This window comes from Phodopus roborovskii, unplaced genomic scaffold, assembly GCF_943737965.1.
Source record: "Phodopus roborovskii unplaced genomic scaffold, PHOROB, whole genome shotgun sequence".
NCBI lineage: Eukaryota > Metazoa > Chordata > Mammalia > Rodentia > Cricetidae > Phodopus > Phodopus roborovskii.
The window spans coordinates 20525862-20553110 of NW_026125281.1; the positions used below are offsets into that span (position 1 = coordinate 20525862).

General features: G+C 39.5%; 1 protein-coding gene across 1 annotated transcript in view; it reads left to right on the top strand.

Annotated features, from left to right (window-relative positions):
- Slc26a7 (solute carrier family 26 member 7) overlaps nt 1–27249 on the top strand; it is a 109085-nt gene that overhangs the window by 50698 nt on the left and 31138 nt on the right. Inside the window, exons 4-8 of the mRNA XM_051199264.1 lie at nt 1641–1805; nt 15462–15614; nt 18994–19076; nt 21198–21345; nt 23340–23453. Coding sequence (XP_051055221.1) covers nt 1641–1805; nt 15462–15614; nt 18994–19076; nt 21198–21345; nt 23340–23453 — 663 coding nt within the window. The remainder of the gene's footprint in view (nt 1–1640; nt 1806–15461; nt 15615–18993; nt 19077–21197; nt 21346–23339; nt 23454–27249) is intronic.

A 27249-nucleotide genomic window follows, 5' to 3' on the forward strand; every position in this document is an offset into this window, starting at 1 on the left:
GAGCATTATTGCTGGCAGCCAAACATGTATTGCAATGCTATCACAATATAGATGTCATGCATTTTGCAATTTATGTTCTGGTGGTAGCAGATAACATGTTGAACTTCTAAGTCTTACTGTTAACCTCTTGATTGCAGGGAATTTCTCTGTTATTCTTTCCTCTAGTTTCTTCTTAATCTTATTTTCCAACAGGAATTTTAAGACTTGACCTACATTCTATTATTAAAACATTACCTATTTCTCTTTTCTGGAAGAGATACTCACAAATATAATTCAGTGTTATGTTCAAACTATTAAATATCACTGGGTTTACATGGTCAGAGATCTTTTTAAAGCCACCTTGCCATTTCCTCTGGCAAAAGATATGATCCTGTAAATGTCCAGAGTGTGTTTTTGCCCTATGAACTCATGTTGACATGGAGGATGATGCGGTCAGTCATAAGAAAGTGTTTAAGGAAATTGTTTCACATCCATACGCTATCTCTATCTGTGTTCTCCATCTGTCTGTATCCCTGTCTCTATCTGCATTTCCCATCTGCGGTGGTTTGGATTTAACTGGCCCCCATAAGCTCATAGAGAATAGCACAATTATGAGGTGTGGCTTTGTTGGAGTAGGTGTGGCCTTGTTGGAGGAAGTGTGTCACTGTGGGCTTTGAGTTCTCACATATGCTTAAGCCATGACCAGTGTCTCAGACCATTTCCTGTTGTCTGCTGATCAAGATGTAGGTGTCTCAGCCTCAGCACCTTGTCTGCCTGCATGTCACCATGTCCCACCATGATGACAATGAACTAACCCTCTGAAATTGTCAGCTACCCCATTAGATATTTTCCTTTATGAGAGTTACCCTGGTCACATGTGTCTTCACAGCAACAGAAACCCTAACTAAGACACTGCCTCTATCTGTATTTCCATCTCTGTTTGTATTCCTTGACTCTTACCTGTATTTCCATCTCTGTCTGTACCGTCTGTCTCTATCTGGAACCCCACCTGCAGACAGATCTGCTGTCTTCTTAATAAACACTAGCCTTTAGGAATGGTCTCCCAGGGCATCGTGTCAGGCTTTGCTCCCACGTTTCAGAAGCTCAGATAGAAAGTGCTTTCCCTAACGCCTTTGCAGCTATACATTTATTGGGTATCAAGTAGTGAGTGAATCATGATTCTTTTTGACATTGAAAAATTCGTATATTAATACAAATTGGATTTTCACCCACAAAGATCCACATGCTGATTCTAGTCTTTCTCTTTACCTTTAAATAGAAAGACTAATTTTGCAGTGCAAACAGAATGTTTTATTGCATTCTTTCAGTATTATGAACTCCAGTAGGAATTAACACAGAAGCCTGATCAACACTGATACCTGGATTCCCAGCAGCACAATAAGGAAAAGAAAAAGAATCGTCAATATCCAGAAGGCAAACTATTGGGTTAATTTTAATGAAACCATGCATACTGTATTTAGGAAAATTTAGGACACTCCTCAACCTTGTAATATTCTCAAAAACACACAAATACTGAATACATCCATTTAAAGAAACCCATCACTCAGTTCACTATGCAGCTAGAAAACAGAAATGTGTCTGACATTTCACCTTAAGGATGTTGCCTGAATGTGATGCCCATCTCTCCTCTATCCTTTTAGATGGTTATGTTCGTGCTGCAACTGGGCAGTACCACGTTCCTAGTTACAGAGCCTGTGATCAGCGCCATGACCACGGGGGCCGCCACCCATGTTGTGACTTCACAAGTCAAGTATCTCTTGGGAATAAAAATGCCATATATATCTGGACCGCTGGGATTCTTTTATGTAAGTTTTACAAGTGTCTCTTTGAGTGCATGCTTCACACAATTGAATTTAGCTTACCGTAGTACTGAATGTTTTCCGTATCACAGAAATTGGGTTTACATAAAAATATAGGATGTTTTAAATGTGATGTGTGTATGAAACCAGTTCCATGGGTACAATCTACTGATTTTGGGAATCATTCCTTATAGTGAATAACTGAGAATAGGTTGGGTGACTGATGAGAAGAAGCGCCTGTGTATTTTTGTGAGTCAGATCTACTGCCAAGTCCTAATGAAATCCATCTACCAGGCTTTTGATCCACTAATAACAGCACACTTTATCACATTCTTTCAGAATTGTGAACTCCAGTAGGGATCAAAACAGAGGTGTGGTTGGTACTGGCAACTAGAGCCCAGTAGCAGACAATCAGCTATTAAAAGCCCCCTGAACTTGAGAGAAGAATGATTGACCAGTTTCAACGTATTTCCATAATAGCATTCCTTTGCTTCTGCTTTCTTTGGAGACTTGACTTAAGATCCATGACTGCTTAGGACTTTGCATTCAGTTTGAACTTTGCAATATTCAAGTAATGCGGCAAACAAACTTCATTTTACTCAATTTTATGCATTACTGTATTCTAAGCAATATTAATGTTTATAGCAAGAGTTGTGTCACCCTTCATCTTGAAGGTAATCGAATAGCAGCCAGTTATGTGGAAGTACAATAACGCGTTGGCCTCATTTCTGCTTTGGAAGTTATCGCTGGTACATCTCAATTTCTCATGCTGCAATGGGGATTCACATCATCCACATTACATTGCTGACTTTTTTTTTTTCCTCCTTTTTCTCATGTGTATGTGTGTTCTCATGTGTGTGGGCACACATGTGGACACATGTATGTGGAGGCTGACTCTGACTTCAGTAGTTTTCCATCTTTGTATCTTATTCATTTGCACAGGGTATGTTGCTGAACCCAGTTCTTGAACATGGCTGATTTAGCTATCCAGTTTGCTCTGGAAATCCTTCCTCTGTATTCTAAACATTGGAATTGCAAGTAGGCCCCTTGCCTGCCTGGCAGTTACACTGTTTAGGGATGTCATTCTTCTTGCTTGGCTAGCACTTGAACTTCTGAACCATCTCATAAACCCTAGTAATGGCTTATTTAATACAGATTTCAAGTTTTGGAATTACTGTATCAAGATGGTATAATATTTTTACCAAATTTCTGTCAGAAAATTTCATCATATTGATATTTTTCTCCAACTTTATCATTGCCAAGGCTGGTTGTTACTGTTTTTAAAAAGTACCAAATATCTGTGGAGTGGGCTGTGAAGTCCTTTGGGCTGATGTCAAGAAGTGGCATACCTGGACCGTAGGAAGATAGAAAATGGAGAAATGTAGTAATTATAGTATAATTTCAAAAGTAAAAGGATAGAAGGTTCTAAACAGAGTGCATGAATATGTGGGTTTCTCAAAGAGTTAATACAGCACTATTTTCTCCAGTGTGAGAATAAGAGAGATATGCAAAAATTCTCCTTAATGGTGTTGTATACATGTATTGTTTGGGACATGCGCCCAGCACTAAAGAGAAGGGTTTCTGAATCATTGCCCTCCTGAGGCTCTTCTGTTAATATATCAGACAGAAATGACCAAGCATACACAAATAAACACAAATTGGAATACATGTTATGAAATTTAAAAATGACCAGCTTGGTATTTGAAGATAAAGTATCAGTTGTTTTAATGTCCCTTTATCTGCTTCAGCAATAAAATAGTACTAAAGCCACAGTAATTGGTGGCAGGGTGTTGCAAGTTGGTTCTGAAGTTTTGTTGCTTAGGTAATATATGGCTCAGTGATTCATTCATTGCAAGAAAGCTTAAAATCAAAACAAGAAAACTGGAGCTGTGCCTGGAAGTAACTTAATTCCATGCTCCAACTCAAACAAAAACAGACCAAAGTAGCTGTAAGCCATCAGATGACTGGCTGAAAGTTAAGACCTTTGGTGACGCCCAGTCTACAGGACAGAAAAAAAGTGGAGAAGATTCTGCTGCGACCTGCCTGGGAACAGTGCATTAATCTGCACATGTGCAAAGAACAAAACACACACGCGGGCCCTGTTTGATCATATCTATGTAAACAGATGATCCTATGTTTTCAGGAGTGTATTTAAAAAAAAAAAAAAAAGCCACACCAAATTGGGAATGACACCCACATACTCTTGTTACTCTGTGGACTTGCTCCGTGAAGTATTAATTATGTATGTGATTTTCTCTCTCACAACTTTTTTTTTTTTTTGTGAGCTTAACTGCTGGTTACTTTAGCTTATCAAGATCAAATACTGTGGGGCCTTTGAAAATCTTTTGTAAGATCTCACACTGAAACTGAGTCACATTTAGGTACATGCTTAGATTGCAGATTTTAAGTTCATACTCCTCAGCTACTGGAAGATGCAATGCTTTGTTCTGATGGAAACTTTTAAAAAATGTTAATCTCGATGCCCCGTCCGAGGACGTTGTGCTCTTTCTGAGGTTCTTTGGCAGTGACCATTCTTTGTTCTTGGTCAGTGTGCTAACCCTTCTGTATCAAAAATCAAAGAGATTTAAGACAGGAATGCCACTAACTAGTAATCCCAGCTCTTGAGAAGCTAAGGAATAAAAACAAAACAAAAGTCCCAGGCCAGCTTGGAATGCGTAGTGAGTTACTGGCTAGCTTGATCTACATAGTGAATTAACAGCCAACCCATCCATATGTGTAGTGTGACTCTGTCAAAAAAAGAAAAAAAAAAAAAAAAGCAATGTAGTAAGTTGAGTAATAGCTGAAAATGATCACCGTGGTAAGTTGAAAACAGTTTTAGTGCAGTTTAGCTTAGAGAATTTGTTGATGAGAATGTAAATCAGAACTTGTTCCTGCTTATTTAAGTCAAACCTAAAAGAGGACTTGAACTCAGTATTGCAATACAGAGGACATGAAATCATTCAAGGCCTTGACCATATTGTCAAAGCACTTGGAGGAAGGTCAATGAACATCATTTGGGGCTTTTGTTTTCTGACTGATTTCTTCTGAGTTTTCAGCACTCTTATATCCTATGTGAAAGCGATACACCAGTGATATGCTTTGTCACATAAATTAATGTATAGACTATTCTATAAGCTTGACTAATGAGACTGCCACAGATATTAATAGTCTGGGACACTGGTTTTTATTTTTGAAAATCAAGTTTAGCTTGTATGTCCTATAATTCATTCCAGTAGCATTGCTCTTTACCATTACTTTTGAGAGAAAACACTGTTCTTTTGTTCAGTTCCTCTAGTCTGCAGTAGATAGCATTTTCTGATGCTTACAGCTATGGCTGCCCCAGTCCCTCCTTCCTTAGGGATGCTGATCTGTGCGATAAAGAAAGGCCTGTTATCTAAGTTGAATTGATAGCATCTCTATCCATCAGCTTCTGTGGACTTGAAAATGTACTCCACTCAATGAAACTCTTTCAACAGACAATTTAAATTAGATCTACGAAGCAATATAACATTAGGTTTGTTCTCTTGTATTTAGAAGGATCTTCTAATTGTTTTGAGGGATAGACATTGCTACAGTTTGGATGTAGTAATGTCAAGGGGCAGGATTTAACATAAAGGCATGTTCCCCAGCCTTATGGAAAGTCATAGCATCTTTAAAAAGTGGGGCCTAGTGGGAGAAGACCAGTTTCTCTTGTTTTTTCCAAATCAAAAAATGAGCAGCTTTTCCCACTGCCATAACTTGCTGCCTTTGCTACAGACTGGTAAGCAAAGGAGCTAAATGACCATGGACTGAAACCTCTGAAACAGTGAGCTGAGAGAAATCTTTGCTCTCTGTAAGTTGAGTGTCTCAGATGTTTGTTACAGTAGTGGGAAAATGGCATGACAAAAATTCCAGCCAAGCACCCCTAGCCACTCTTTGACTTCTAGCTGAAAGTTGTTAACAAGTTTGCTCATGGCAGCAGGGGTTTATAAATACTACTTGCTACTCTGAGTGGCCACCCAAAATTTAGAGGTTCCCCATATTTATAAGAGACTTCAGAATAACTCTCATACCCCCTGCATTAGTCAGGATTCTTCTGAGGAACAGAACTGATAGAATGAAAAGAAAGAAAGAAAGAAGCCATTTATATCTATGTCTTGGGGTTTCTATTGCTGTGAAGAGACACCATGACCACAATAACTCTAGTCAAGGAAAAAAAATTAAATTTAATTGAAGTGACTTACAATTTTGGATGTTTAGTCCATTATCATCATGGCAGGACATGGTGGCATGCATGTAGACATAGTACTGGAGAGGAGTTGAAGGTTTTACATATTGACCTATAGGCAATACGAAGTGAACTGAGTCACTGTGAGTATAGCTTGAACACAGCAGACCTCAAAGCCCACCCCCATAGTAGCATAGTTCCTCCAACAAGGTTGCATCTATTCTAACAAAGCCATACCTCCTAATAGTGCCATTCCCTTTGGGGGGGGGTCACTTTTTTAAGCCACCACAGTACACACACACACACACACACACACACACAAACACACAAACACACACACACAATTTAATATAGTCACTTACAGGTTGTGGTCCAGCTAGTCCAACAACCAAAAGGCCAATCGAAAAGTTGCTCAATCCATGAGGCTGGATATCTTATCTGGCCTTCATTCTACATTGGAAGCATGAAGAAATAAGCTCTTGTGACAGTAAAAGAACACCCCACCATCAGGATAGATGAGCTTGGCAGCAAGAGTGGGAGTAAGCAGGGAAAAAGCAAAAGTTTCCTTCTTCCTTACCTGTGCGTGCGTGCGTGCGTGCGTGCGTGCGTGTGTGTGTGCGTGTGTGTGTGTGTGTGTGTGTGTGTGTGTGTAGGCCGGCAACCAAAAGGTGTGGCCAGATTTAATGGAGGTCTTTTCTCCCTAAGTGATCCAATCAAGACATTCCCTCCCAGGTGTGTTCAATTGCTTGGGGTTTTATTGATTCCAGATGGGTGTAGTCAAGTTGACAACCTTGATCAGCCATCACACACCCATAGTTTTAAAAAGAATTGATAAAATTAGGTCTAATTTATCCACTTATTATTTCTCTCTGTCATTTCCTTCTTGCATAACTAACTCTGTCTTTCTCTTTGTTCGAATTTTTAGTACATTATACTGCTTGAGAACTTACTTTCTTGAATGAACATTATTATTTTGTAGTGATATTGAATAACTTTGCAATACATTCAGTTATTTGGAGGGTAAAAAATAACTTTTGTTCTGAGTTAACCTTTAGTTTTGTGATTTTTATTAGGGTCATACTAATTAGTCTGTTTATTTTTTTATTTTGTATTTGTGGCAATGGGGTTTGGATGTTACAATTCAAGAAACCCAGATTCAGATCATAGGTACAGCCAGGGACTGAACAAATGATTTGGTGCCTTTAAACTTTAGCTACCAGTTTTGTTACCTGATGACAACTGTACTCTGAGGGGATAATTTAAAAAAAAAAAACTGGAATATAGCTATTTAATACATGCTAGCCACTGTCTTCTTGTTGGTGAATAAAATCTAGATTCTTCACACTTCAGATTAAGTAATAAATACCAATACTTTTCCTCCCTAAAAGATTTTTAGTGAGATGCACAAGATGAAACAATAAAATAAATCCTCAGATCTCTTTGCAGTTTGAAAATTACAGTGAACTGAAAATTTATAAACCTTGAAGTAAATATTTCTGCTTTTAATGAGAGCTCATGTGAGATTTGAGGAAGTCTCTTTTGAATTTTATTTACGGTTGGTTCTGCCCTAAATTGCCTCAGCAATTATAATGCCACCTCATAAATTATGTGCTATATTTTAATATGTTTAAGATTAAACAGAAATACTCATGTTAGAAGGGTCACTCTGTCCTAGAGTTCAGGCTCAAGAGATAAAGTGTCCTGCTCTCATCATTCTGCAGAGCCAGGTATTTGACTCAGATGTTAGCTGGTTCTCCAGAAACATAACAGAAAACATTAATTCTTTAGAATGAAGATTATATTGTAAAAACTTAGAGATGGTGAAATATGTCTTACTAGAAAGGCTGCTTTCCCCAAAGGGAATAATAAAAATAACAGAAATTCCTTGTTCATATTTGCACATGTGGATTTCCTTGAGAAGGCGCCAGTGTTGAGCCTGCAGCAGCCTATGTGAAATTTGGCAAAGTTCGTTTCACTGGCCTGGCTTTATGTGTGCACTGTTCTAAACATACAGTTCTGTGCATTAAACTCCAGAGAGAAGGCAAACTTGGCAATATTTCCAATGACCCTTCTTGGAAGTGTTTTCTTCTAGCCTTAGAAATGTAGACTTCCCAAAATGGAAAACAGTTTCATGTGTATCTATACCCTGAAGTACAAGCACGATGCTTCTCTGGTTTGCTGTCCACAGACTGCAAAAGCAAAAACCAAGAATGTTAATAAAGTGGAGTTGAAACGTCAGAAGGAAATCAGAGCCAACAAAACATTTTCTTTTATAGAGAATGAGATCACAACTAAGTATGTACAAATGAAGTTTATATTTGCAGAACAAATCTACTTTAAAGACATAGTGGGCCCTCTGGGACTCCAAATCAAGAATAAACTTTGGTGGCTTATGAAGGGGGCCCTTTTCTCTGAAGATATTGTGACGTTTCTGTTGTGAGTTGCATTAATGCCTATATATACCACAAACTGAAAAGGAGAAAAATAGAATGTTCATCCTCAGCATGATTTAATCAGTGCACAGGATGGACATTGTGAATATGGAGCAATTACATGGACATTTATAAAAAGGTTACTTTTAAATTTTAAATAAGAGAGCAAATATTTTTGCAACTCAACCATCTTGGGCTAAGGGCTCTTCCATCCCCCACAGTTCACTGAAAAATGCCCCACCACAAAACCCAGTGCTCAAGTAACTCAAATTAAGCTTAGTTTTCTAAACAAGGGATGGCTGAGTGCCACGTGGGCCATGGTATGCTTGGCTGAATGTTTGCTTCAAGAGAATTCTGTGCCCATGTTGTTTCTAGCTGCTTGACATACCGTGCTTCCCATTCTGGCATGAGACTTCGTTTATCCCTTGAAGCAAGAACAAATGCATTTATTCCCAGCATGAGACACAATTGTTGATTAGAAATCTGTGTAAAAATGTATAGAGTGTTGTTTTTCTGTCCTTTCTGATGTTTTGCTTGTACTAATGAAAATGTAGCCTAAGACTGATATTCAATATTTCTTTCTCTCTCTCTCTCTCTCTCTCTCTCTCTCTCTCTCTCTCTCTCTCTCTCTTTCTCTCTCTCTTCTCTCTCTCTCTGTCTTTGTGTTCACTGCTCTGGGGGAAGGAATTATAAGAAGCTTACCAGCGCTGATCTTAAAATATTTAATAACGTAATGGTATGTAGGCAAAGTTGATAGGAGACATGCAAATCTTAGAAAGAAGGAAACTTGATTAAACATTTGTTTGAGAGTGATGAAAGATGGGCTTTGGGGACTTGTGAACTTACCAGGAGCTTAGATTCCAATATCATCAGGTTGGAGACAATTGTGGTGGAGGATCATGCTGGGGCAACTGAGACTCCTGGGTAAACTCACCAATGGTATGACTGTTGCTTTACATAAGAATGCAACAATCTGGAAATGTTTTTCTGACCTCCATAAAATGATGAAGAAAGTAGCATTCAATAACAGATCCATAAGCATCTGATGCAGTTGATAAAACTATCCTTGTCTTTTCATGAGGAGGGATATGAAATCAGGTGGGTGAATCAAATACAAACTGATGAACAAGAATCTCTTGCAGTGTTATGGAAGACAAATGGGTCACTGCTTGACAGCAATGGTCTGATAGGTGGCTAGGGAGGAATGTCTGCGTAAGGTGATCATACACCTCTGTTCTGAAAACATGACTTTCGAGAGAAAGACAGAGAGCTGAGAGGGATGAATCCATGGATACAAGCTTGACATAACAGAGTTCTTTTCTTACAACCATTTTAAGCTAAAGCCAGAAACTTTGTGATTCTCTTTCTCAAATCTTGCACTCTGCCTATGAGATGTATCCTGTAGATTTACTGTCTGTTGCCAGCTGTATCAGAGTTCTACTTCTAGATTCTTCAGAAAAATATATTCACTGGGAGACCATGGCAGTTCCATGATCAAAATGGTTCAATGAGTCCCACTTTACAAGACGTTCTCTCCAAAATGTAGTGAAGGTCCACATTTTCCGACATGTATTTGTACACAGATCAGGCCAATGCATTTTCTGATCAAAGTTTACATATGTAATAAGCATGTATGAATGTTAGCATTTGTCCCCCTGTGGAAACAGTCCTAGTCTTGTGGTTGATGACTCACTCAAAATCATATATTTAAAATTAAGACCCATAGATTGACAGTTACTAGTTTGTACCTACTAGTCAAATAGAATGCTGACATCTAGCAAACCTTTCTGGTTTTACTGATAGTACGTTACCCCACTGAAATTCCACCTCTTTCATGATGGATCCCGAGTATGGCAATGGCACAGGGATGATGCCTGATATTGAAGGGTTTATGTGTATGGAAATATTTTTTAAAGTGTTCTTTATATTCTCTTTGCAGGTATTCCAGAATTACTAATGAAGAGTTATGGCCAATGTTGTTCTCATACTTCAATTTTTTACTCATCTCTATTTTATTGTAGTAACCAGAGTGCTGGGGAGGGAGAGACTCTAGGGTGATAGGTATTTCTAGCTGAGTAGTGAAAAAACAGTTTGCGATGTATTTAACACCTGTTGATATTTTCTTTGTGTCATGAAGCTTTGTAAATAGATGTTCTGGAACTTTCTTCCTGCATGAGTTTTCTCTTTGTAGGGTCTTAGAGCCTCAGTCATTATTGTGCCCCCCAAAAAAAACAGCTGAGTGGATGTGACTTCAAGGAGGCCTTTTGCTTTTTAGTTAACTAATACTGTGAGCTTTTTCTGCCTCAAATTTTGCTTCTTTCTTATAAAATTTTAGTTACTAAACATCTGATTATTTAGATCAGATTGAGCACACCAAAGATAGGTTACTTGGAATTTTCTGTGGTGGTAGCTGTAGTATTTATTCCATTGCCTTACACAAAATAGAACCGCAGTAAGCAACTATAACTACAGATACCTCAGAGTCTTAGCCAAAGTTTCCACAGTGAGGAAGGCCTCTCCCCTTTCATAGTCTTAGTCATACACCAGTTTATTCCATTCCGAGGCTTATTGCTACTTTTGCCATATTATAACGGACTATATAATTCCCTCCACAGTATTACTTTCTGTCAAATACTTCTCAAGGAGATGAGAATCCATCACTGAAAAAAATAGACAAATATATAAGAAACTGGCCAACTCAGCTTAAAGCATGTGCATTTGTATGTGTAAAAGTACCTATCACATTGGATTTGTTTATGTATGTATGGATTTCTGTTTTATGCCACTATCCAACTAGAATTATGATCTCAGAAGTGCTGAACTAGTTTATTACGTTGATTGGTCAGTTCTAACAAACTTGGATATTCATCTGCACAGCTTTGCTGTTGCTTCCCTGACCTCTTAGAAGTCAATGATGATCCCTTTAGGAACTTTTAACTGGTGTAGAGTGTTATCAATATATGGAGACAATGGGTAGAAATAATTCTTAGAGTAGAAAGAAGTTTAACATGAGTTTATGATGCCCAGAGCACTGTTAAGTGGTCATATAGAAATGCTTGTGTCTATCCTTACCTCCAGCCCTGCAGCATCTACATGTGCCACCCATATCCCATAAGATGATTTAGCTCTCAGTGGGTCCACATGACAGTCATTAGGACTCCTCCCAGCCTGTTCTCCTATTATGATCTTCATGCCTGTGTTCTTGTTTTAATGAGTCTTTGCCCACCCACCCCCCATGTTCTTCTGGAGCATCTTGTAAGACATGCTTTGTTTGACGAGCTGTAGTTTAATCCAGACAGACAATAAAATCCCTGAGGGGGCTTTCATTCCTTTCATTCTGGGGTGGTCATTTGTATTACTGCAAACACATGTTCTCAAAATGCACATTACATAAAAATCTGGTATGGATTGAGAGCTTCATTGTCATGGCATACTTTTAATCTCATGGGGGAAAGGCATAAAGAATAATTCAAGTGCTTTAAGACTTTTGGATGATTGGCTTTCGGAAGAATAATCTCAATAGTATTCTCAATTATCCTTGAACCACTGGACAGAGAATTTCCTGGCACTCTGTTTATGCCCGTCCTCACTGGAATATATCACACTGAGGAAAATTTCATGTTTCTGAAAGTTTTTTTGAATAAATGAATTTAATTCAATTTTGATTTTATGTACATGGGTGTTTTTGCCTGAGTGCATATCTGAGCACCACATACCTGCAGTGTCTGCAGAGGCCAGGATAGGGCATTGGGTCCCTTGAAACTGGACTTAAAGTTGTCAGCTGCCATATGGGTGCTGGGAATCAAACATGGGTCCTTTGGAAGAGGAATTGATGCCCCTTGAGCCATCTCTACAGATTTCTATCTTGGGCTTTGAGTCACGGGTAAATAAGAAAAATGGATCGTTTCTTCACTTGTACATATGCCGTGACCCAATTTTTATCCACAATGTGTAGTAACAGATAGGAAAAATATTATCTGCATCTCATGTAGCGGTGATATTGTAGTGCCAAATTATTTTCCAAATAATGCTGTGTATGTATTGTGGCATCAGCAGTAACAAGAAAAATACCTGTGTTCTATGACACATTTCTAAATGTGTCTGATTGCACAGTGGATGGTTGTTGTTGTTATTGCTTTATCTGAAGTGAGGTTTGGACAACCTGACATTACCCAAGTTGTTTTCACACAGCTCTACTACATTTTCTTTGTCAGAATGTTTAGAAAGTTAGTGACCATGCTCAGTATGTACAATGTAGGTATGTCCAAGAAGCTGGAGGATAAAAATTAGGTTACAGACATGCAAAATCAAATTAAAAACAATACTCAAATTAGATTGCTTCCTATCAAATGTTTATATAGATTTGTAGTTTACTTATATATTAATTAGTTTATTTGTTTATTATAATTATTTATAGCTAGCTTATATAGTTAGATTTATAATTAGTTAGATTTGAGTTAGTCATTTTTTTCTCCTTCACACACAATTTTAGAATTCCTTAGAATATGTCCTGTGTCTATGCATATAGACCTGGCAGGTAGGAAGATACCTACAAGACTCTATATTATTGAGCTAAATGTTTTTGGCACTTAGTTGAATAAATACAAGCTCTCAACTTTATAAAGGTTTTAATTATAGTCTTTCCCTTGACTTTGAATGTATTTTTTCTGTCAACTAAGATCAACATCATTGAGTATCTAATATTAATGTTTTTATTATATCTTCTTCATGATCACAAACAAATTGATTGATGGTAGCATACGTGTGTGTGTGTATGTGTGTGTGTGTGTATGTGTATGTGTGTGTGTGTGTGTTGTGCTGGTGGGTGTACAGGCATCTGGGGGTCAGAGGTCAGTATCTGTGTGTCTTCTTCAGTTGCTTTCTGCCTTATATTTTGAGACAGGGTCTCACACTGAATCTAGAGCTCAGAGGTATGCCTAGGCTGGCTGTCCAGAATGCTCCTGTGGTCTTCCTGTCTATTTTTCTAGTGTGTAGCTGATAGGTACATGCCATTGCTCAGGCTTTCTCATGCAGGTTCTGAGCTGTTGAATTATGAGCCATCAGAGCCATCTCCTCATTCCTGCATTGGTTTCTGGGCCATATATTTTCTGAAGTCATGCACTATTTTCTTCATAGTCAATGCTTGGAGGGTTTTTTTTCCTATTTTTTTTAATTTAAATTAGAAACAAGCCTTTTTTTTTTTCATGTCAATCCCACCTCCCTCTCTCTCCCCTCCTCCCCTGTCCCCCACCAACCCCGTATCCCATCTTATGGGATATGGGTGGCACATGTAGATGCTGCAGGGCTGGAGGTAAGGATAGACACAAGCATTTCTATATGACCACTTAGTAGTGCTCTGGGCATCATAAACTCATGTTAAACTTCTTTCTACTCTAAGAATTATTTCTACCCATTGTCTCCATATATTGATAACACTCTCTACACCAGTTAAAAGTTCCTAAAGGGATCATCATTGACTTCTAAGAGGTCAGGGAAGCAACAGCAAAGCTGTGCAGATGAATATCCAAGTTTGTTAGAACTGGCCAATCAACGTAATAAACTAGTTCAGCACTTCTGAGATCATAATTATAGTTGGATAGTGGCATAAAACAGAAATCCATCCATACATAAACAAATCCAATGTGATAGGGTGAAGCCTTCCATGGGGGATCTTCAAAGTCTGTCATATTATTTGGGGTAGGACCTAGGCCCTCCCCTTTGTGTCTAGCCTGAGAGAGTATCCATCTATATGGAATGGGTTCCCAAAGTCCATATGTACACTAGAAATAAATACTGATCCACTACCAGAGAACCCATAGACTGCTCAGCCCTCCTAACACACACATTCAGGGAGTCTAGGTCTGTCCTATGCTGTCTTCCCACCTATCAATCTGGAGTCCATGAGCTCCCCCTTGTTCAGGTCAGCTGCCTCTGTGGGTTTCTGTAGCCTGGTCTTGACCCCTTTGCTCATCACTCCTCCCTCTCTGAAACTGGATTCCAGGAGTTTGGCTCAGTGTTTAGTTGTGGGTGTCTGCTTCTGCTTCCATCAGCTACTGGATGAAGGCTCTAGGATGACATATAAGGTAGTCAACAATCTCATTATTGGGAAAGGGCATTTAAGGGATCCTCTTCACTATTGCTTAGATTGTTAGGTGGGGTCACCCTTGTAGATCTCTGGACATTTCCCTAGTGCCAATTTCTCTTTAAACCTATAATGCCCCCCTCGATTGTAGCATCTCTTTTCTTGCTCTCTTCTATTCTCCCCCCCCCCCCGGCTCAATCTTCCTGCTCCCTCATGTCCTCCTCTCCTAAATGTGACCTTAATGCAAAATATTTCCATAGACTCCTTCCTCTCCCCTTCCTGTCTGTAGCCTGTTTAGTTCCTATTTACTGGCTTCGGAAGGGCAATACTCATGGCTCATACATTTAGTCATATACTTCAGGTATCCAATCTGTATTATTACCATCATGTCATACTAACTGATTAGTTGAGTATTAATCCATATACTGTGTGGTGAAATCTATGAATACTAAGGCTGTTCACCATTGTCAACCGCCATACATATGTGGTGATAAACAGATGGATGTTGAGTAACTGAGAACATGGTAACAGATTACAATAGTCAAGTGTTTGATGTCAATTACATACCAGCTCTCAACATATGTGTATATGTTCCTGCTAAATTTGGAAGGATGATGGGATTTAGATGGTATGGTGGGTGCCTTTTGTCCATTCAGGTATCAAAGGAGTGAGGGGAATCATTCTCTTTAGTACTGTCCTATGTAGGAAGAGACTGACCTGAGTTGGATGAATGAACCAAAGACACAGAAATAGAGCTTTTCCCTTTCCAGTACGTATTCTCGTGCTCTGGTCATTAGGACTTTTTAAATAAAGCATCATGGAGTTTATTTAAGGCCAGCTTTGCATCCTGGTGTTTTGTTTTTGTTTTTGTTTTTTTTTTTTGTTTTTTTTTGGTTTTTTTTGTGTGCGCCTCTGATTTTGCTGCTTTCTCATCCCTGTAGATTTATGCATATGTTTTTGAGAACATCAAGTCTGTTCAGCTGGAAGCGCTGCTCTTATCCTTGCTGAGCATTGTTGTCCTTGTTCTCGTTAAAGAGCTGAATGAACAGTTTAAAAGAAAAATTAAAGTTGTTCTTCCTGTCGATTTAGTTTTGGTAAGTATGAAATCAACAACACTTAGTTGTTTTTGGGGAGTGGGGTTAAGTCTGTAGATGCTTACTGTATTTTCTGCAGTAACCCACAGCCATTCCTGTGTCTCATTAACGAAAGACTAATTTGCATGGATATACATTAATGTAAGAAACATTTTGAGTCAATAATTTTAAAAGGAAGGACATATGTTTTCAATTTATACAGCATTTCTCATATGCTTTTAATTTTTTATAAAAATAAGAGAACATATCGCCTGAGATCTCATAAGAGATGTCTTTAAGAGTGAGTCTCAAATGTTATTGGATATGATACTATGCAGAGTAACAAAATATGACACCCTCTGCTATTGCCATGACACTTTTGTAACACATACAGAACGATTGTCTGGCAAACAAGCATCAGTGATTGGAAGGTTTGTTGATCTTTCCTGTTTCTGAACCAATTTTACTCCTCTGAAAAGATAGTCAAGATATCCATTGGCCAGGACTATTTCTTTAGAATATGTTTTGTGACTGAACAAATCCATCCTATCTTACTTCTTAGGATTGAAGTTTCAAAAGCCTTTCCCAGGAGCATACAGTAAAGTATCACATTGACATGCCCATAGTCCATGTTAATGCACTTTAAATGGTCCTTGGATTTTCATGTATGTTATAAACAACATCTAAATAACTTCATTAATTGCAATGTTATGACATGATTCATGCTATCTTATCTCAAATATGGAGAGGTTAAGAAATGCCTATTGTATCTTGGAAAACTATATTAAAGTTTTTATAAACCAAAATTAGAAAATAACCTTTGGGAGACAGGTCCCCAGTCTAGTCTTAAAGCAAATGTCCTTCTCTAAGCAACTGGTGAGTGTTGCTCCTACACTGACAGATATCCTTGAGATGGCTTGGCCTTTCAAAATCCTTGGCAGAAGCACCAGTGCAAGCCCAAATACTAAAGAGTCACAAAACAAAATGTTAAAGAAAGCAGGTTCTGGTTTTTCTTTTGTTTTGTTCCTTTTAACCTTGACTAGTGTATCTAAGCGATGACCTTGGAAACCAGGTTACAATAGACTCCTTTGAGTCTGGGACAATGTAACAGCATGAGGAGAATGAGGAGATCCATTCTAGGCCTGCTCTTCCCCTCCCACACCAGTTTCATCCTACTCATAAGGTATCCTGTGTACACACATAGATATCCCTGGACCAGTCTCAATTTGGACATGGCCACTGTACCATCACCACTGACTCTCTTGGTCTTCCCAGGGTCATTCTGGTAGGGAAGATCCACTGCATCCAAGCTAGGTGCCAGATAAGCAGGGGATGATAGATACTGTGCATTTGCAGCACAGAGGAGAAGCAAGGGTAGAATTTGAGTTGGTCTCCTCTTCTTTTTTCTCATAAAGCTTCCAACTTATGGGGAATGTGACAGTTGGAGGAAGGCCAGATTACAACTATCTTTAGCATCTGGGGCAGAATCCCTTTCTGCCCATGTCGAAGAGCAGTGCTGGCATACCTATAATATTAACACAATATTAACCAGGAGCTGGTGGACTCAACAGATAAAAAATTAAATCATGTTATAGAAATTCAACAAGAAAGTGGGGTGCTGTCTCCATGACTGTGTCAGTAAGTTAGAGAATACTATTATATCACATTAATATTTGTATGGTTTATTCTTGCTTTTTCTTTGTTAAATCCAAAATAGTATTTTCTTTTTAAGCCCGTTTGATGTTTTAGAAACTTGTAAGTTCAGTTAAACATTATCAGAAGGCGTAGTTAGGAGCATAACTACAAAAGCTGCTACTTATTTTTGAGCATTGCTTGTTAGATGTTCCTTACTTGATAGTGTAATTTTGTTATGCTTTTTCTCCGATTGTGCTTATGGGAAATTTGTATTTTATTTATAAGATTGATGTATCCATTTAAAGAAGATGAATCATTCCATCTTAAGGCTTTATTTCTATTTGTCCACAGATTTCTCAAGTCCTGTTTTTAGGTGATAAACCAGTTTTTAATTTACCCCAGTGGTTATTCTTATAGTAGTGGGTCATGAAGTTGTATAGTAATAGGTCAGAAGAACTGACATGAACTATGTTCATCAGCATCTTTTCCTATCATCTAACCTAAGCTCTCCACCTAAAAGGCAAATGTGTGCCCATATACAGGCAATAATGCACACACACACACACACACACACACACACACACACACACACACACACACTAGTTGTAGAGAGAGCAAGTGACCTTGCTTGAATATACAAATAACATCAAAGGACCATCTGAAACTCATTTTTTTCTACCAGGCTGGGAACTGGCATGTTTGACTTTATGAAAGAGTTAAAAAAGAAAACCAAAAAAAAAAAAAAAGGAGGCTGTTAGTCAGCATTTACTACTAGCAGAATAATAACATTGAACACTCCTGAGAAGCTGCTCTCACAGAGGGAAAATATGTTCTCAAGATTCTCAAGAAGTATTCCTTAATGTCCTGAGTAGGCTGAAATGCAAGCGGGCATACACACACACACACACACACACACACACACACACACACACATACACACACAGAGAGAGACCACGGCATTTTGTGTCTTTCGTGTCTTCAAAAGGGGACATAATTGGGTGGGTACAAAGTAGAATGTTAGAAAAACCATGAGATTGTACATTCTGTACTTTGAAAACTCAGAGGAACATCCTGAATTTTAGAAGTGTATTTTAGAGTTGCTCTCAACACCCGATTGGTGACTGTACATACTTAGTTCAGTGTGGCCTTGTGACACTGTTTACTGTTTAATTATCAGATGAAAATCATTGGTACATCTGTTGGCTTGGTTATTTTCCATTCTTTTGTACTGGATCATTCCAGATCCTCTTCCTGTGGAATTTGAAATACATGGCTAGTCATTATCAATGGTAGCTATTTATTGAACTGTGTTCCAAGACATCAGAAGTTAGTGCTTCCTAATCTAGTTCACCCTATGCCTGTTAAACATTTATCCTTAGCCCTCTCCTACTTTCTTTTCCTCCCTCCCTTCCTTCCTTCCTTCCTCCCTTCCTCCTTCCTTCCTTCCTCCCTTCCTCCCTTCCTCTTCCCTCCCTCCCTCTCTCCCTCCCTTCCTTCCTTCTTTCCTTCCTCCCTTCTTTTTCTTTCAACCCAGGACCTTATTGTATAGCCCAGGTTGCTCTCACTGTTGAGATCCTTCTGTCTCGGCATCGTGACTGCTAGAATTAGACATCTAACACCACTCCTGGATTACCTCTTAGTATTTCAGTAAATAATTCTGGGTCAATAATATGTGTTTTAAGTGGTCGTAGGTGTTTGAAAGCCAGGTAGTCATACACACAGAGATGTATATGTCTTTCTTTGTTTTTCACATTGAACCACACAGATCATTGCTGCCTCATTTGCTTGCTATTGTACCAACATGGAAAGCACATACGGATTAGAAGTAGTTGGACACATTCCAAATGGGTAATGTAGCCTTTCTTTTAATTGTGTTTATCTGCATGTTTGTTTTTGATGTTCAAAGGGACCGGGGCTGGGTACGTATGGATTTCATTTCTTTTTGTGGCTGTATGAGGCAAAATTCTAATTAACTTTTATTATAAGTGACTAAATCAACATGTGGAGAAAAATAGTAATTTTCTAGAATATGAGCTAACCTGTTGTTAAATAATCATGTAATTGTTTTATGCAGCATTTCTTCAAGTAAAAGATTCCAAAAGTATTTACAAAATAATGGCGGTTACTAAATTTGCAAACTGCTGCACTTGGCCCAACTTAATTCTTGAGCTACAGAAGTTCTTGTGGCCATTTTTATTTCACTTAAGTTATGAGAAATGTAAACAAGCATCCCGTGGAATCGGAAGCTCACAGGCCTGAGAACTATAGAGAAGGGTAAGGTGGAGCGTGCCTCCCCACCTCGTTCTAGGGTTCCTGCGGACTTCAAGAGACTATTTTACATAGTTAACATAGTGAAAGGATAAAGGTCCTTCCAAAGACAGGCTGACAAGATATAGCAGAGAAAACGAATTCCTTAGGAGTCAGTCCCCTTCTTATGGGCTACCTAACACAGACACGGAAAAATTTTGAGACAAAGTTAGAGTTGTTGGATCTTGTATATTTTATTTTTTTAACCTTTTAAAACAGAGAAATAGAAAATTTCTCAGAAACTAAAAGACAAAACAAAAAGAAATCCTGTGTCTGCTGGCCCATACAGATGCGGGCAAAGGAGGGTGTCCTCAGTTGGCAACTTTCGTAACGGTTCTGCGTTTCCTTTGATTTGGGGCTGCTGTGTGGTTGCTGGGAACTGAATCTAGATTCTCTGCAAGAGCAGCAAGGGCTCTTAACTTCTGAGCCAGCTTTTCCTTTGAAAGCCAGCCCTGGTTTTATTAACGAATCATTTTTAACTTTAATGAAATAACAGTTCCCTTTCTTCATTTCAAGTTTTGTGTAATGTGGATCTTAGGATGTGTGGTCAGAAAAGTCTGTCTTGGGAGTAAGGGGTAGTGAGTGGGCGACAATTCATGGCTCCTCTCCATTACTCTTGTTCACCCTTACCTGAACTCCGTTTCCAGAGACCCTTGTGAGAAAAGGCAGAAAAGCATGGCTTTGAGACCGAGTCCCCGCTCAGCTGTCCTCCTTGTAACCCCCTCCAAACATTTTCTAACCCTCACAGTAGTTGTGGTGTACATGATTTGGGGTTGTTGGGAAAGTTAAATCGAACGGTTAATGAGATAGAGCCCACATTCTACTCACAGACTAGATAGTAAGACACCAACCAGTATGAAATCACTCCTCCCCCCTTTTCTTTTTACCACAGGGATTCTTTGGGGTATGTGTGGCAGAGATAAGTCTCCCAAAATGACAAGGGATACATAGATGGTCATTTGGCTTACATGGTTTTCAAGGGACAGTAAGACATAATGACTGGGTATGAGCTGAGAAATGTTTTAAAGATTTCTTTGAAACGAAGCTAAGTGTGGTCTGTTTTGCAACAGAGAGTAGATGAGATCTTCCTACATATTTTCTCTCGTTTGTGTAAGCCATGATTAGCTGTCTCATGAAAGGACCGAGTTAAAAACTTAATTACCGTAATGAAGTCAACGGCATATTTGGAGATTAGCTGACAGTAAAGTAAGCTAGTGTTTGTCTGGAACTCTGCAGCATTCTAGGGAGGAAACACAGCTTCAGTGCCAGCCAAATATTTGGAAAAGTTCAAGTGAAAGGAAGGCCCAGATATGCTTTTGTTTTCTGCTAGAAACTTTTGTCCAGTCAGAATTTCTGCGGTATGACCTGAATTCCCTGTACATGAATATCAGTTAAATGCACGGGGCTCTCCCTGTGGTCTTTCCTACAATTTTGCTTCTCAGCTAAATAATGGTGAAAACACAGGGCTTCTCTGGAAAAGGATGTTTAGTTTTCTTTTTGGTTTTTTTTTTTTGTTTTTTGTTTTGTTTTTTGCTTTTTTCACTTGGGCCTTTCATGTATCCCCTGTAAACTTCAGAAACATTAGGGCAGTGGAATCCGTGGCAAATTGTTACAGAAACAACAGGAAGGTTCGTAGCTTTAATCCAATCTTTCTTTCCTTAGGATCCCTCCACCCCGTGCTCCACCAATGAACATCCTCTCCGCAGTGCTCACTGAAGCTTTCGGAGTTGCACTTGTAGGCTATGTGGCCTCACTGGCTCTTGCTCAAGGATCTGCCAAGAAGTTCAAATATTCAGTTGATGACAACCAGGTGGAGTGTACCCCCAGCCCCTCTGTAGCCAGGGTGTTTTACTGTTCCATGGACTCTGTGGTACTCAAAATGTCAAATGTTTGAATATACATCTTTTCTAAATGTGTGGCAAGAATGGGCAGAACAAAACAGCAACGTCTCTGAGTCATTCCGGGAAGCTGAGAGCCCAGCTTTCCAAGTCTGTACCACATTAATTTGTTCATTCTTTCCTCTTATTGCATGTGTGCCAGAGGACAACCTCCAGGGTTCTGTTCTCTGCTTCACCGTGTGAGCCCTGGGATTGAACTGAGGTCATGAGGTTTGGTCGAAATGTCTTCACCTGCTGAGTCATCTCACTGACCCTTAAGTCCATTTTTTAGAGACCTATACCTTCTTGTTCTTTCATTTGGTTTCAGGAGAGAATCCAAGCATATTTATCACTTCACAATAGATAACTTTGAGCTCTCAGGGATTTCAAAGCAGAACACGAATATTAAGATACTACAGGGTGTGAAGTCTTGTTCCTACATACCTGAGAGCACGAACATACTTGTTTACTGAATCTGTTTCTCCCAGTGTCCTTGTCATGTCCTGAGTCCCCACATGGCTCCGTGGGCCTTAACAGAAGCTTCAGTGTACTACCTACAAGCACATTATCCCTGCACACAGAACTCACACTGGGATTGTATGACTTCAGCTCTCTCTGTATATGTGTGTATTAAGCCCTGCTAGACATGCCAGGGATAAAACAGTGAACTACACATTGAATGTCTTCATCTCCCCACAAATTCCCAGAGCCTTCCTGCTTTCATGTTCAAATCACAGCCCTCATTACCATGGTTACAAGACTGTATGTCTTCAGGATCCCATTTCTTGTCTGGTATCTTAGGATACATCCTAGCCACATTTTCCCGAACTCACTAGTCAGATCCTGGAGCTGAGGAATTTGCACTCACAGCTCTAGTTCCAGTGAATCCTGTCCCCTCACACATCTGTACAACTTCCTCATTGAGATCCTCACTTCATAGGAAGAGTCCTGTTGACCAAACTCCTCAAATCCAGGCCTCTCCACACCCTTCACTACTCGCTGTCTTAGTCTGTCTATTTGCCATCTCCATTTTCTTGTGAGAACAGAGACAATTGCTTACAATAGCTAATGCCAACAGGAGCAGGCAAGGGGTTAGAAGGAGTTTTCATTCATCCAGTAGAAACGTGATGACTTGAGCAGGCCCTGGTGAAGAAGGCCATGTGTGGATGCACACTGCAGATGGAGGTTCTGGGGAGAGTCATGGATGACTGTACAGTTTGAGGGCTAGGCATGGGAGGATGTGGTTGGGATGGGATAGCCCTTAGACTAGTTACTGAGTTCCCATTAACCGTCAAATGTGGATGCCAAGTAACAGGTTGGATATAAGAGTCAGAAGTTGAGGAGGAGTCCACGCTGAAGATGTAATTGCAGGAGATGCCAGTTTATGTCTGTGTAGTTAAGAATGTAGACACAGAAGAGAAATAGTCCTACATTTACAATAGGTTAGATATCAATGGAACCTGAGAAGTGGCAGTCAGAGAGCTAAGGGGAAACTTGGAGTGTGAGGTCCTAGAAGCCAACTGAAGGGGGTTTTAAAGAAGTATGAAATACGCAACTGTGACAAATGCTTCTTTATACCAGTTAAGGTAAGAAGTAGCCATTGGAGTTAGACAGAAGTCAACGAGGATAGGGTGGGAAAAGAAGCCCAATGGGGGCAACTTACCCTATAGTAATGGGCAGTGGAAATCATGAATAAATAGAATTTCCTCACGAGTTTCTTGAAAGAGTGATGCACTTTCAGTAGTTTTGGAGGATTGTAAACCACCAATGAACGTTAGCCATTAGTATTATAAATTGTTACATCCCAACTGACGAGAAGACTGGAACTGAGCATAAACAAGCACCATTTTTGGACGAGTTGTACCTGGGACTATTGAAGGGGATTGTGATAAAGAAATGCTCTATTCTCCCATAACTAATCTTGCAGGAATTTTTGGCTCACGGCCTCAGCAATGTGATCCCTTCATTTTTCTTCTGTATCCCAAGTGCTGCCGCCATGGGAAGAACGGCTGGTCTGTACAGCACAGGAGCAAAGACACAGGTAACAACTATTCTTCAGGGAAAGGGGCTGTGGGTGGGGCCATCACCCCCTTCTCAGAGTACAAGAGAGATTGAGCCTCGAAAATGGTGCTAATTTGTATTTTCTAAGCAGCTTCTAGAAACCCTTTCTCCATCCCTCTCCTGCTCCTTATTTCCCGTTGTCGCCCTCTACCTTTCTTTTCTTATCTTTCTCATTAATGACTTTCCCACTGGCTCAATGATTCAAAGAACTGCTGAATACTGTACCCTTGGCAGCTCTATTATTAGCAATCTTGAAGCCAGGGCTCCCTCTAGTGGTGTCTCAGTAACCTAAACAGTCTGGGTGACTTTATTATTATTATTATTATTATTATTATTATCTATTTTGTTCTCCTCCTTGATATAAAATAAAACCAAGCCTATGCCGAATCAGTTCTTGACACTATATATATATATATATATATATATATGTATATATATATATGAATATTTGGTGTTAAAGGATATATATATATATATATATATATATATATATATATATCAACGTTTTTGCAAGCCTGCTATATACCAGGCATTATGCTGCAATGGCAGGATGATGATAATAGAGATGATGGTATTGATGGTGGTGGAGACAATATTGAATTATGTGTCAGGCATTGGGCGTCTTACTTTATGTATAAACAGTCTCAATCTTTTAGACAACTCGTTGAAAGATGTAAAATTGTTCTCAGTTTCTGTGTCAGATAATTGAATCTGTCTTTTAATCATTTATGCTCTTATACGTAAACCCTCACTCACATTACTCTATGTAACCTCAATAAAACTCATTAGTTTCCCAAGTTGGAACTACGTGTGTGTGTGTTGGGTCTCCAGGTGTTGTGTAACAAAATTTTTCCTGGGGAGACCCAACACGCACCCATGTAGTTCCAACTTGGGAAACTAATGATTAAAAGACAGATTTGCTATCAAAGCCCATCCCAGCTTGGTGACAGCTCACAAAGGCTGGGAGCTGGGAGCACACTGCACAGCCAGCACAGCAGGCAGGTAGCTCAGTGGTTAGAGAGTGCCCTTTCCATGCGCCTAAGCTGGTCTAAACCTCTTCAAGTAGCTGGTTCCTGCTTCAGCCATGCAGTTGGGCTTTTCTCGGGGTATTATTCAAAGCTTTGCTTGTCTGCACTTGACTCTCTTCGGCTTTTATTGATTACTCTTGGGAAGGAGGGCCCGGTGAATCTGGTCAGCCTCAGGGACTTTCTGAAGCTACTGTGGGTTGTTTACCTCCTGGCTTAAGGAGCTTCTCTGCAAACTGTTATATAATACCAGGCCACAGACCTAGCGAGTGGCAAAGCTAGGATTTCAATTAGGAATGATTGCACTCTTGACTAGTGACCCATCAAGAAAATTGATGTCCATCATCAGAAATTTACAGTAGCAGCTAACCATTATTAAACAATTCGTGCATAAACTAAGAATTGAATGCGAATCCATAAACTATTTTATGGGAAAAGTAAAACATTTATTAGAAGTTTATTTATCTTATATTTAATAATATAGTTTTTAAATTGTAGAATATGCATAAGAAAAGTGCAGAATTGCAACCTTGGGGGCAAGTATCAGGCTAAATATGGATAAATAGTAAAGTAGTGAATAAGACCGATACTATACACTGTAGAGCAGAGGAGCATGCAACAATCAATTTTGAATACATTACAATTCAACAAACAATTACCATAACTTGTTTGAGAAGCAAAATTCTTTTTTATTTAAATTAGAAACAAGCTTGTTTTACATATCAATCCCAGTTCCTGCATGGGTTTGAGAAGGGGTAGAGAAACATAGGCAGAATAGGCAGAGTCAGGGTGGAAATGATGTAAATACAGTGCTCAGGTCTGAAATTTCCACAAAATTCAGTTAAAAAAAATAGAGCAGACGTTACAGTTCCCCCATCAACCCCATCCCATCCCCTTTCTGCTCCCAGGGAGGGTGAGGCCTTCCATGGGGAGTCTTCAAAGTCTGTCATTTCATTTGGAGCAGGGGCCAGGCCCTCTCCCATGTGTCTAAGCTGAGAGAGTATCCCTCCATGTGGAATGGGCTCCCAAAGTCCACTGTGTACTAGTGATAAATACTGATCCACTACCTGAGGCCCCATAGACTTGTGCAGTCTTCCTAACTAACACCACATTCAGGGAGTCTGGGTCAGTCCTATGCTGGTTTCCCAGCTATCATACTGGAGTCCATGAGCTCCCCCTTGTTCCGGTCAGCTGTTTCTGTGGGTTTCTCCTGCCTGGTCTTGATCCCTTTGCTCATCACCCATCCCTCTCTGCAACTGGATTCCAGGAGTTCGGCTCAGTGCTTAGCTGTGGGTGTCTGCTTCTGCTTTCATCAGCTACTGGATGAAGGCTATAAGGTCATCAATCTCGTTATTGGGGAAGGACATTTAAGGTAGCCTCTCCACCATTGCTTAGATTGTTAGTTGGGGTCATCTTTGTAGGTGATTGTTTACTTTCAAGACTCCTTTTTGTAATATTCTAGGCTTCTCTACTTTTTCTTCAGACATCTCTTATAAAAGTGAATTATGCTAGGTTAGTTATTTTTACGTTTAGGCTCAATGAATGAAAAATATTGAGTAGGTTCTAGAAACTAGGCTTGCCCTCTGGTGCCATCACATACAGGTGGATGGTTTTGCAATAGTAACTCAATTCCTCTAGCTTAATGGGCTCAGCTGATAAAGGAGAATTACAACTATATAAAGATTAATGAATCAATACATGCTTAGCTAGTGAAACACCTAAGTACATAAAAGACCACTTTTGAAATGTCAATGATTACAATTGATTTTTTATTACATTTCTATTGTTGTTTTTAAGCAAAGACATTTGTGTGGCTGACTAGGATGCTCCTCATCCACACTTGCTGAGGGTGCTTCTGTGGCTGACTAGGATGCTCTTCATCCACACTTGCCGAGGATGCTTCTGTGGCTGACTAGGATGCTCTTCATCCACACTTGCTGGGGGTGCTTGAGAAAGCTGATGATGTCACTGTCTTATGGACAAAGAGACTGGTGTACAGTCCTGAGGTGGCTTCACCTTGATGTGTGCTCTCTCTGGCCTTAGGTGCTTTGCATGCATTTCTTATCATTGCTTTAGCGACAAGAAAATTCTGATCAGTCTTTGTAACTTTCAACACTGAGTGTTTAAGAGGAAGAAAATGTTAGAAAACTGGTCCTAATTATAAAATCTGAGCAGGTCAATGACATCACCTACTAGGACAGGAACAGGGGCATTCCTTCTGGAGGTCACATGTTTGAATGATTAGAACATTTATAAAGTCTTCTTACTTAATTAAGACTCACCCCCCCCACAATCTATGCATCAAACATAAAAGGAAACTAACCTAGCAGAATACCAAAGCCCACCAGCAGAATAGTCTCAGGCTACCCTGCTTGCTGAGGTGGAAACCATTTCCTAACCATGCCTATCTGATTGCACAGGAAAAGAATCTGAACTAATGTGCATGCTCAAATTGAGGGTGCTTTGGTACCCGGTTCAGACCATTTATGTTGTAACCACTAAGGGTAATATAGGTATAGTTGATAACTGGTGTTGCCCAGAGAGAGCTCTAACCACATGTTCAAAGTGTGACTCTGAACAGGCTGGGAGTGAAAGCCTTTCTCCACACATCATGATTTCACAGTGTAGGCCCTCCGAGGGCTCTGCCTCTCCTACGCACTGGAACGCATACCTACTAAATTAACCCGGAACACACAAGAGCCCTTCGACTTTTTAGCTAATTAAAACTCCTGAAAGCACGAGTGGTAAGCA